The sequence below is a fragment of the Oncorhynchus mykiss genome, chromosome 10 (genome assembly GCF_013265735.2).
Source record: "Oncorhynchus mykiss isolate Arlee chromosome 10, USDA_OmykA_1.1, whole genome shotgun sequence".
Lineage (NCBI taxonomy): Eukaryota > Metazoa > Chordata > Actinopteri > Salmoniformes > Salmonidae > Oncorhynchus > Oncorhynchus mykiss.
This window is the reverse complement of record NC_048574.1, coordinates 82,045,084-82,057,583: the sequence shown is the minus strand read 5'-3', so window position 1 is coordinate 82,057,583 and position 12,500 is coordinate 82,045,084. Positions and strand designations below refer to the sequence as shown.

At 46.3% G+C, this 12,500-nt stretch overlaps 1 protein-coding gene across 1 annotated transcript in view; it reads right to left on the bottom strand.

The window, feature by feature from the left end:
- The window catches only part of LOC118936694 (TBC1 domain family member 1-like), a gene marked incomplete at its 5' end in the record, with an annotated part of 123,517 nt that overhangs the window by 63,354 nt on the left and 47,663 nt on the right, over window positions 1-12,500 (bottom strand). Inside the window, 7 exons of the mRNA XM_036989408.1 lie at window positions 3,507-3,590; window positions 5,300-5,413; window positions 7,581-7,688; window positions 10,366-10,457; window positions 10,588-10,720; window positions 10,946-11,050; window positions 11,620-11,709. Coding sequence (XP_036845303.1) covers window positions 3,507-3,590; window positions 5,300-5,413; window positions 7,581-7,688; window positions 10,366-10,457; window positions 10,588-10,720; window positions 10,946-11,050; window positions 11,620-11,709 — 726 coding nt within the window. The remainder of the gene's footprint in view (window positions 1-3,506; window positions 3,591-5,299; window positions 5,414-7,580; window positions 7,689-10,365; window positions 10,458-10,587; window positions 10,721-10,945; window positions 11,051-11,619; window positions 11,710-12,500) is intronic.

Below are 12,500 nucleotides of genomic sequence, written 5' to 3'. Positions count from 1 at the left end.
ACCGACCACCTCTGAGACAGTGTCGCTGACCGACCACCTCTGAGACACTGTCGCTGACCGACCACCTCTGAGACACTGTCGCTGACCGACCACCTCTGAGACACTGTCGCTGACCGACCACCTCTGAAAACACTGTCGCTGACCGACCACCTCTGAAAACACTGTCGCTGACCGACCACCTCTGAGACACTGTCGCTGACCGACCACCTCTGAGACACTGTCGCTGACCGACCACCTCTGAAAACACTGTCGCTGACCGACCACCTCTGAGACACTGTCGCTGACCGACCACCTCTGAGACACTGTCGCTGACCGACCACCTCTGAGACACTGTCGCTGACCGACCACCTCTGAAACACTGTCGCTGACCGACCACCTCTGAGACACTGTCGCTGACCGACCACCTCTGAAAACACTGTCGCTGACCGAGCACCTCTGAGACACTGTCGCTGACCGACCACCTCTGAGACACTGTCGCTGACCGACCACCTCTGAGACACTGTTGCTGACCGACCACCTCTGAGACACTGTCGCTGACCGAGCACCTCTGAGACACTGTCGCTGACCGACCACCTCTGAAAACACTGTCGCTGACCGAGCACCTCTGAGACACTGTCGCTGACCGACCACCTCTGAGACACTGTCGCTGACCGACCACCTCTGAGACACTGTTGCTGACCGACCACCTCTGAGACACTGTTGCTGACCGACCACCTCTGAGACACTGTCGCTGACCGAGCACCTCTGAGACACTGTCGCTGACCGACCACCTCTGAGACACTGTCGCTGACCGACCACCTCTGAGACACTGTCGCTGACCGAGCACCTCTGAGACACTGTCGCTGACCGAGCACCTCTGAAAACACTGTCGCTGACCGAGCACCTCTGAAAACACTGTCGCTGACCGACCACCTCTGAGACACTGTCGCTGACCGACCACCTCTGAGACACTGTCGCTGACCGACCACCTCTGAGACACTGTCCCTGACCGACCACCTCTGAGACACTGTCGCTGACCGACCACCTCTGAAAACACTGTCGCTTACCGAGCTCGATAGAACGTCTTTGGGATGACATCAACATCCCTGTAGAACGTTTCTGATACCTTGTAGAATCCACGCCCCAAATAATTCAGGCTGTTCTGGAGGCAAAGGGGGGGGGGGGTCTGACTCCGTACTTGATGGGTTGACAATTGAAGTCGGAAGTTTATATACACTTAAGTTGGAGTTATTAAAACTCGTTTTTCAATCAATCATGGGAAAATCAAAAGAAATCAGCCAAGACCTCAGAAAGAAATTGTAGACCTCCACAAGTCTGGTTCATCCTTCAGAGCATTTTCCAAAACCCCTGAAGGTAGCACGTTCATCTGTACAAACAATAGTACACAAGTATAAACACCATGGGACCACGCAGCCGTCATACCGCTCAGGAAGGAGACGTGCTCTGTCACCTAGAGATGAACGTACTTTGGTGCGAAAAGTGCAAATCAATCCCAGAACAACAGCAAAGGACCTTGTGAAGATGCTGGAGGAAACAGGTACAAATGTATCTATATCCACAGTAGAACGAGTCCGATATAGACATAACCTGAAAGGCCGCTCGGCAAGGAGAAGCTACTGCTCCAAAACCGCCATAAAAAAAGCCAGACTACGGTTTGCAACTGCACATGGGGACGAAGATCGTACTTTTTGGAGAAATGTCCTCTAGTAGAGTTAGATACCTGTCTAGTAGAGTTAGATACCTGTCTAGTAGAGTTAGATACCTGTCTAGTAGAGTTAAATACCTGTCTAGTAGAGTTAGATACCTGTCTAGTAGAGTTAAATACCTGTCTAGTAGAGTTAGATACCTGTCTAGTAGAGTTAGATATAGATAGATACCTGTCTAGTAGAGTTAGATACCTGTCTAGTAGATGTTAGATACCTGTCTAGTAGAGTTAGATACCTGTCTAGTAGAGTTAGATATAGATAGATACCTGTCTAGTAGATGTTAGATACCTGTCTAGTAGATGTTAGATACCTGTCTAGTAGAGTTAGATACCTGTCTAGTAGAGTTAGATATAGATAGATACCTGTCTAGTAGATATAGATACATGTCTAGTAGAGTTAGATATAGATAGATACCTGTCTAGTAGAGTTAGATACCTGTCTAGTAGATGTTAGATACCTGTCTAGTAGAGTTAGATACCTGTCTAGTAGAGTTAGATATAGATAGATACCTGTCTAGTAGAGTTAGATATAGATAGATACCTGTCTAGTAGAGTTAGATACCTGTCTAGTAGAGTTAGATATAGATACCTGTCTAGTAGAGTTAGATATAGATAGATACCTGTCTAGTAGATGTTAGATACCTGTCTAGTAGATGTTAGATACCTGTCTAGTAGAGTTAGATACCTGTCTAGTAGAGTTAGATACCTGTCTAGTGGAGTTAGATACCTGTCCAGTAGAGTTAGATATAGATAGATACCTGTCTAGTAGAGTTAGATACCTGTCTAGTAGATGTTAGATACCTGTCTAGTAGATGTTAGATACCTGTCTAGTAGAGTTAGATACCTGTCTAGTAGAGTTAGATACCTGTCTAGTAGAGTTAGATACCTGTCTAGTGGAGTTAGATATAGATAGATACCTGTCTAGTAGAGTTAGATATAGATAGATACCTGTCTAGTAGAGTTAGATATAGATAGATACCTGTCTAGTAGAGTTAGATACCTGTCTAGTAGAGTTAGATATAGATACCTGTCTAGTAGAGTTAGATATAGATAGATACCTGTCTAGTAGATGTTAGATACCTGTCTAGTAGAGTTAGATACCTGTCTAGTAGAGTTAGATATAGATACCTGTCTAGTAGAGTTAGATATAGATAGATACCTGTCTAGTAGATGTTAGATACCTGTCTAGTAGAGTTAGATACCTGTCTAGTAGAGTTAGATACCTGTCTAGTAGATGTTAGATACCTGTCTAGTAGAGTTAGATACCTGTCTAGTGGAGTTAGATACCTGTCCAGTAGAGTTAGATATAGATAGATACCTGTCTAGTAGAGTTAGATACCTGTCTAGTAGATATTAGATACCTGTCTAGTAGATGTTAGATACCTGTCTAGTAGAGTTAGATACCTGTCTAGTAGAGTTAGATACCTGTCTAGTGGAGTTAGATACCTGTCCAGTAGAGTTAGATACCTGTCTAGTAGAGTTAGATACCTGTCTAGTAGAGTTAGATACCTGTCTAGTAGAGTTAGATATAGATAGATACCTGTCTAGTAGAGTTAGATACCTGTCTAGTAGAGTTAGATATAGATAGATACCTGTCTAGTAGAGTTAGATACCTGTCTAGTAGAGTTAGATACCTGTCTAGTAGAGTTAAATACCTGTCTAGTAGAGTTAGATACCTGTCTAGTAGAGTTAGATATAGATAGATACCTGTCTAGTAGAGTTAGATACCTGTCTAGTAGAGTTAGATACCTGTCTAGTAGAGTTAGATATAGATAGATACCTGTCTAGTAGAGTTAGATACCTGTCTAGTAGAGTTCAGTGTAGAGTCAGATGAACTGATGTCTCCTTCACTGTTCTCTCTCTGAGCCCTGGTTTTGCTACTTCCCTGGAGAAACAGAACACACACACACACAGATTAACACACACACACAGATTAACACACACACAGGTTCTCACACACACAGGTTCTCACACACACAGGTTCTCACACACGTTAAAACAGACGTGCATACACTTCCCCCTACCTTCCAGACCACTTCCCCCTACCTTCCAGACACTTCCCCCTACAGACCACTTCCCCCTACCTTCCAGACCACTTCCCCCTACCTTCCAGACCACTTCTCCCTACCTTCCAGATGCCCCTTCCAGACCACTTCCCCCTACCTTCCAGACACTTCCCCCTACCTTCCAGACACTTCCCCCTACCTTCCAGACCACTTCCCCCTACCTTCCAGACCACTTCCCCCTACCTTCTAGACCACTTCCCCCTACCTTCCAGACACTTCCCCCTACCTTCTAGACCACTTCCCCCTACCTTCCAGACCACTTCCCCCTACCTTCCAGACCACTTCCCCCTACCTTCCAGACCACTTCCCCCTACCTTCCAGACCACTTCCCCCTACCTTCCAGACCACTTCCCCCTACCTTCCAGACCACTTCCCCCTACCTTCCAGACCACTTCCCCCTACCTTCCAGACCACTTCCCCCTACCTTCCAGACCACTTCCCCCTACCTTCCAGACCACTTCCCCCTACCTTCCAGACCACTTCCCCCTACCTTCCAGACCACTTCCCCCTACCTTCCAGACCACTTCCACCTACCTTCCAGACCACTTCCACCTACCTTCCAGACCACTTCCCCCTACCTTCCAGACCACTTCCCCCTACCTTCCAGACCACTTCCCCCTACCTTCCAGACCACTTCCCCCTACCTTCCAGACCACTTCCCCCTACCTTCCAGACCACTTCCCCCTACCTTCCAGATGCCCCCTACAGACCACTTCCCCCTACCTTCTAGACCACTTCCCCCTACCTTCCAGACCACTTCCCCCTACCTTCCAGACCACTTCCCCCTACCTTCCAGACCACTTCCCCCTACCTTCCAGACCACTTCCCCCTACCTTCCAGACCACTTCCCCCTACCTTCCAGACCACTTCCCCCTACCTTCCAGACCACTTCCCCCTACCTTCCAGACCACTTCCCCCTACCTTCCAGACCACTTCCCCCTACCTTCCAGACCACTTCCCCCTACCTTCCAGACCACTTCCACCTACCTTCCAGACCACTTCCACCTACCTTCCAGACCACTTCCCCCTACCTTCCAGACCACTTCCCCCTACCTTCCAGACCACTTCCCCCTACCTTCCAGACCACTTCCCCCTACCTTCCAGACCACTTCCCCCTACCTTCCAGACCACTTCCCCCTACCTTCCAGATGCCCCCTACAGACCACTTCCCCCTACCTTCTAGACCACTTCCCCCTACCTTCCAGACCACTTCCCCCTACCTTCCAGACCACTTCCCCCTACCTTCCAGACCACTTCCCCCTACCTTCCAGACCACTTCCCCCTACCTTCCAGACCACTTCCCCCTACCTTCCAGACCACTTCCCCCTACCTTCCAGACCACTTCCCCCTACCTTCCAGACCACTTCCCCCTACCTTCCAGACCACTTCCCCCTACCTTCCAGACCACTTCCCCCTACCTTCCAGACCACTTCCCCCTACCTTCCAGACCACTTCCCCCTACCTTCCAGACCACTTCCCCCTACCTTCCAGACCACTTCCCCCTACCTTCCAGACCACTTCCCCCTACCTTCCAGATGCCCTCCAGTGACTCTGTGAGGGAGCGTTTTGCTCTGGTTTTAAACTGCTCTAATCTCTGTCTGCTACTGGACTGGACCTCTACTGGGGCTGGAGCCTCTGGTACCTAGAGAGAGATAGAGGAGCAAGAGAGAGGGAGGAGACACAGAGAGAGACAGAGAGAGAGATAAGAGAGAGACAGAAGAGAGAGATAGAAGAGAGAGAGATAGAAGAGAGAGAGATAGAAGAGAGAGAGATAGAAGAGAGAGAGATAGAAGAGAGAGAGATAGAAGAGAGAGAGATAGAAGAGAGAGAGATAGAAGAGAGAGAGATAGGAGAGAGAGAGAGAGAGAGAGAGAGAGAGAGAGAGACAGAGAGAGAGAGAGACAGAGAGAGAGATAGAAGAGAGAGAGATAGAAGAGAGAGAGATAGAAGAGAGAGAGATAGGAGAGAGAGAGAGAGAGAGAGAGAGAGAGAGAGAGAGAGAGAGAGAGAGAGATAGGAGAGAGAGAGAGAGAGATAGGGGAGAGAGAGAGAGAGAGAGAGAGATAGGAGAGAGAGAGAGATAGGGGAGAGAGAGAGATAGGGGAGAGAGAGAGAGATATAGGAGAGAGAGAGAGAAAACAAAAAGATAATTACTTGACACATTGGAAATAATTAACAAAAAAACAGAGCAAACTAGAATGCTATTTGGCCCTAAACAGAGAGGACACAGTGGCAGAATACCTGACCACTGTGACTGACCCTAAACAGAGAGTACACAGTGGCAGAATACCTGACCACTGTGACTGACCCTAAACAGAGAGGACACAGTGGCAGAATATCTGACCACTGTGACTGACCCTAAACAGAGAGGACACAGTGGCAGAATACCTGACCACTGTGACTGACCCTAAACAGAGAGAACACAGTGGCAGAATATCTGACCACTGTGACTGACCCTAAACAGAGAGCGGCAGAATACCTGACCACTGTGACTGACCCTAAACAGAGAGGACACAGTGGCAGAATATCTGACCACTGTGACTGACCCTAAACAGAGAGTACACAGTGGCAGAATACCTGACCACTGTGACTGACCCTAAACAGAGAGTACACAGTGGCAGAATACCTGACCACTGTGACTGACCCTAAACAGAGAGGACACAGTAGCAGAATACCTGTCCACTGTGACTGACCCTAAACAGAGAGGACACAGTGGCAGAATATCTGACCACTGTGACTGACCCTAAACAGAGAGCGGCAGAATACCTGACCACTGTGACTGACCCTAAACAGAGAGGACACAGTGGCAGAATACCTGACCACTGTGACTGACCCTAAACAGAGAGGACACAGCGGCAGAATACCTGACCACTGTGACTGGCCCTAAACAGAGAGTACACAGTGGCAGAATACCTGACCACTGTGACTGACCCTAAACAGAGAGGACACAGTGGCAGAATACCTGACCACTGTGACTGGCCCTAAACAGAGAGGACACAGTGGCAGAATACCTGACCACTGTGACTGACCCTAAACAGAGAGGACACAGTGGCAGAATACCTGACCACTGTGACTGACCCTAAACAGAGAGGACACAGTGGCAGAATACCTGACCACTGTGACTGACCCTAAACAGAGAGGACACAGTGGCAGAATACCTGACCACTGTGACTGACCCTAAACAGAGAGGACACAGTGGCAGAATACCTGACCACTGTGACTGACCCTAAACAGAGAGTACACAGTGGCAGAATACCTGACCACTGTGACTGACCCTAAACAGAGAGGACACAGTGGCAGAATACCTGACCACTGTGACTGACCCTAAACAGAGAGTGGCAGAATACCTGACCACTGTGACTGACCCTAAACAGAGAGTACACAGCGGCAGAATACCTGACCACTGTGACTGACCCAAACTTAAGGAAAGCTTTGACTATGTACAGACTCAGTGAGCATAGCCTTGCTATTGAGAAAGGCCGCCGTAGGCAGACATGGCTCTCAAGAGAAGACAGGCTATGTGCTCACTGCCCACAAAATGAGGTGGAAACTGAGCTGCTCTTCCTAAGAAATGTTTTGTAGCCTGTTGCAAAATGTTGATTTATTTTCCCTTTTGTACTTTAACTATTTGCACATCGTTACAACACTGTATATTTACATAATATGCTTTGGCAATGTTAACATGTGTTTCCCAATAAAGACCTTTACATTGAGGATGGACGGACAGACTAGGCCTACAGACAGACAGACAGACAGGGCCTACAGACAGACAGACAGGGCCTACAGACAGACAGTCCTAGTTATTGTACCGGTCTGTGATCTGTGTGTTGATGACTCCTCTGTTTCTGTTCATACAGACTCCTCAAAGACCCCATCACCAGCTCGTTCTCCTCCTGGTCACTCTTAGGACTGGCCCTCTACACACACACACACACACACACACACACACACACACACACCATCACACACACCATCACACACACACACAGAAAGAATCAGCAATATATTTCCCAGTGTGTCAGTTCAGGCACATGTCCAGCAGGTGTCAGTGTAACCTTTCTGAGTCAGACTGATCAACATGCCTCCATTAAACACTACTCTTTAAAACTGTCTCAATAAAGACACAATGTCCACTAGGTTTTAAAACTGTCTCAATAAAGACAGAATGTCCACTAGGCTTTAAAACTGTCTCAATAAAGACAGAATGTCCACTAGGCTTTAAACTGTCTCAATAAAGACAGAATGTCCACTAGGCTTTAAACCGTCTCAATAAAGACAGAATGTCCACTAGGCTTTAAAACTGTCTCAATAAAGACAATGTCCACTACGCTTTAAAACTGTCTCAATAAAGACAGAATGTCCACTAGGCTTTAAACTGTCTCAATAAAGACAGCATGTCCACTACTCTTTAAAACTGTCTCAATAAAGACAGAATGTCCACTACTCTTTAAAACTGTCTCAATAAAGACAGAATGTCCACTACGCTTTAAACTGTCTCAATAAAGACAGAATGTCCACTACGCTTTAAAACTGTCTCAATAAAGACAGAATGTCCACTAGGCTTTAAAACTGTCTCAATAAAGACAGAATGTCCACTACTCTTTAAAACTGTCTCAATAAAGACAGAATGTCCACTAGGCTTTAAACTGTCTCAATAAAGACAGAATGTCCACTAGGCTTTAAACTGTCTCAATAAAGACACAATGTCCACTACTCTTTAAAACTGTCTCAATAAAGACACAATGTCCACTAGGCTTTAAAACTGTCTCAATAAAGACAGAATGTCCACTAGGCTTTAAACTGTCTCAATAAAGACAGCATGTCCACTAGGCTTTAAAACTGTCTCAATAAAGACAGAATGTCCACTACTCTTTAAAACTGTCTCAATAAAGACAGAATGTCCACTAGGCTTTAAACCGTCTCAATAAAGACAGCATGTCCACTACTCTTTAAAACTGTCTCAATAAAGACAGAATGTCCACTAGGCTTTAAACTGTCTCAATAAAGACAGAATGTCCACTAGGCTTTAAACCGTCTCAATAAAGACAGCATGTCCACTACTCTTTAAAACTGTCTCAATAAAGACAGAATGTCCACTAGGCTTTAAACTGTCTCAATAAAGACAGAATGTCCACTAGGCTTTAAACCGTCTCAATAAAGACACAATGTCCACTACTCTTTAAAACTGTCTCAATAAAGACAGAATGTCCACTACTCTTTAAAACTGTCTCAATAAAGACAGAATGTCCACTAGGCTTTAAACTGTCTCAATAAAGACAGAATGTCCACTACTCTTTAAAACTGTCTCAATAAAGACAGCATGTCCACTACTCTTTAAAACTGTCTCAATAAAGACAGAATGTCCACTAGGCTTTAAACCGTCTCAATAAAGACAGAATGTCCACTAGGCTTTAAAACTGTCTCAATAAAGACAATGTCCACTAGGCTTTAAACTGTCTCAATAAAGACAATGTCCACTAGGCTTTAAACTGTCTCAATAAAGACAATGTCCACTAGGCTTTAAACTGTCTCAATAAAGACAGAATGTCCACTAGGCTTTAAAACTGTCTCAATAAAGACAGAATGTCCACTAGGCTTTAAACTGTCTCAATAAAGACAATGTCCACTAGGCTTTAAACTGTCTCAATAAAGACAGAATGTCCACTAGGCTTTAAACTGTCTCAATAAAGACAGAATGTCCACTAGGCTTTAAACTGTCTCAATAAAGACAGAATGTCCACTAGGCTTTAAAACTGTCTCAATAAAGACAATGTCCACTAGGCTTTAAAACTGTCTCAATAAAGACAGAATGTCCACTAGGCTTTAAAACTGTCTCAATAAAGACAGAATGTCCACTAGGCTTTAAAACTGTCTCAATAAAGACAGAATGTCCACTAGGCTTTAAAACTGTCTCAATAAAGACAATGTCCACTAGGCTTTAAAACTGTCTCAATAAAGACAATGTCCACTAGGCTTTAAAACTGTCTCAATAAAGACAGAATGTCCACTAGGCTTTAAACTGTCTCAATAAAGACAGAATGTCCACTAGGCTTTAAAACTGTCTCAATAAAGACAATGTCCACTAGGCTTTAAACTGTCTCAATAAAGACAATGTCCACTAGGCTTTAAAACTGTCTCAATAAAGACAGAATGTCCACTAGGCTTTAAACTGTCTCAATAAAGACAGAATGTCCACTACGCTTTAAAACTGTCTCAATAAAGACAGAATGTCCACTAGGCTTTAAAACTGTCTCAATAAAGACAGAATGTCCACTAGGCTTTAAACCGTCTCAATAAAGACAATGTCCACTAGGCTTTAAAACTGTCTCAATAAAGACAATGTCCACTAGGCTTTAAAACTGTCTCAATAAAGACAATGTCCACTAGCACACACCACACACACCACACACACCACACACACACCACACACACACACCACACACACCACACACACACACACACACACACACACCACACACACCACACACACCACACACACCACACACACACACACACACACACACACACACACACCACCACACACACACCACACACACCACACACACCACACACACCACACACACACACTAGTACCACAGTGTGCTCGAACACAGCAGCTTGTTCCTGGTTGTCCAGTGTGGCCAGATGTTTCTGAAACTCGAGCTTGGCTTTAGACGGGAGGAGACCTGGAGACCACACACACCACACAGACACACACACACACACACAGTGAACTTCCCTCCATTGAAACTTTGAATGTGTGTGACTGTGGGCATAAAAGTGTGTTTGACACGGCCGGCAGGACCAGTTTCCTACCTTCTATCCTCTCACACAGCCTGTGCAGCTGCTGCATGGGGCAACTGTCACACTGCTGGCTCCTGGTCCTTACACTCTGCTGCAGGGCGGCCACAGAGAACGCCTGCTTTAAAGTCAACATGATCTCATCCACCTGAGAGAGCAGACAGGCAGGTAGGCAGGCAGACAGAGAAGCAGAGACAGACAGACAGACAGACAGACAGACAGACAGACAGACAGACAGACAGACAGACAGACAGACAGACAGACAGACAGACAGACAGACAGACAGACAGACAGACAGACAGACAGGCAGAGAGAGTGATCAGTTCAATCCATCCGTCCGCCTGTCAGTGTTGAACATCTCTGTCCGTCTTACCAGGGATTCATCAGTACACTGGAAGACATAGCAGACGAATGTACAGCTCCCTCCTTCTACTGTCTCTCTACAGATGAACCCAAAGTGATCCACATGATGAATACCCTGGAGAGAGAGAGAGAGAGAGAGAGAGATAGAGACAGAGAGACAGAGAGACAGAGAGACAGAGAGACAGAGAGACAGAGAGACAGAGAGACAGAGAGAGAGAGAGACAGACAGACAGACAGACAGACAGACAGACAGACAGACAGACAGACAGACAGAGAGAGACAGAAAGAGAGAGAGACAGAGAGAGAGAGACAGACAGACAGAGAGAGAGAGAGACAGACAGAGAGAGAGAGACAGACAGAGAGAGAGAGACAGAGAGAGAGAGAGACAGAGAGAGAGACAGAGACACATAGAGAGAGAAAGACAGAGACAGAGGGAGAGAGACAGAGGGAGAGGGAGAGCGAGAGAGAGACAGAGACAGAGAGATTAGAAAGAGAAGCATGGTGGATCACAATGTAAGACGAGGTAACATTAAGCACGCCGTTCCCCGGATCTCTAGGTCACGACTCACCATCCAGAACGGGGTCTGAGATATCCAACTAACGGCCCGACATGCTAACGGACGGAGACACATCCATAGTAGTTACCCCTCCCATTGCATTGTGGGGGACAAAGAGAACACGTACCTGTGAGCAGAAAGATATTTCTCTGAAGCTCTTCTCTATGGCAACCTTCTTAGTGTCTGGACTGACCAGGAAGATCTGAGACCGACCCACCTGGAAACACACAGATATAGAAACAACCTTCTTAGTGTCTGGACTGACCAGGAAGATCTGAGACCGACCCACCTGGAAACACACACAGATATAGAAACAACCTTCTTAGTGTCTGGACTGACCAGGAAGACCTGAGACCGACCCACCTGGAAACACACACAGATATAGAAACAACCTTCTTAGTGTCTGGACTGACCAGGAAGATCTGAGACCGACCCACCTGGAAACACACACAGATATAGAAACAACCTTCTTAATGTCTGGACTGACCAGGAAGACCTGAGACCGACCCACCTGGAAACACACACAGATATAGAAACAACCTTCTTAGTGTCTGGACTGACCAGGAAGATCTGAGACCGACCCACCTGGAAACACACACAGATATAGAAACAACCTTCTTAATGTCTGGACTGACCAGGAAGATCTGAGACCGACCCACCTGGAAACACACACAGATATAGAAACAACCTTCTTAGTGTCTGTCTGTAAAGGAGCAGCATGTAAAGGAGCAGCATGTAAAAGGAGCAGCATGTAAAGGGGCAGCATGTAAAGGAGCAGCATGTAAAGGAGCAGCATGTGTAAAGGAGCAGCATGTAAAGGAGCAGCATGTAAAGGAGCAGCATGTGTAAAGAAGCAGCATGTGTAAAGGAGCAGCATGTGTAAAGGAGCAGCGTGTAAAGGAGCAGCATGTAAAGGAGCAGCATGTGTAAAGGAGCAGCATGTAAAGGAGCAGCATGTGTAAAAGAGCAGCATGTGTAAAGGAGCAGCATGTGTAAAGGAGCAGCATG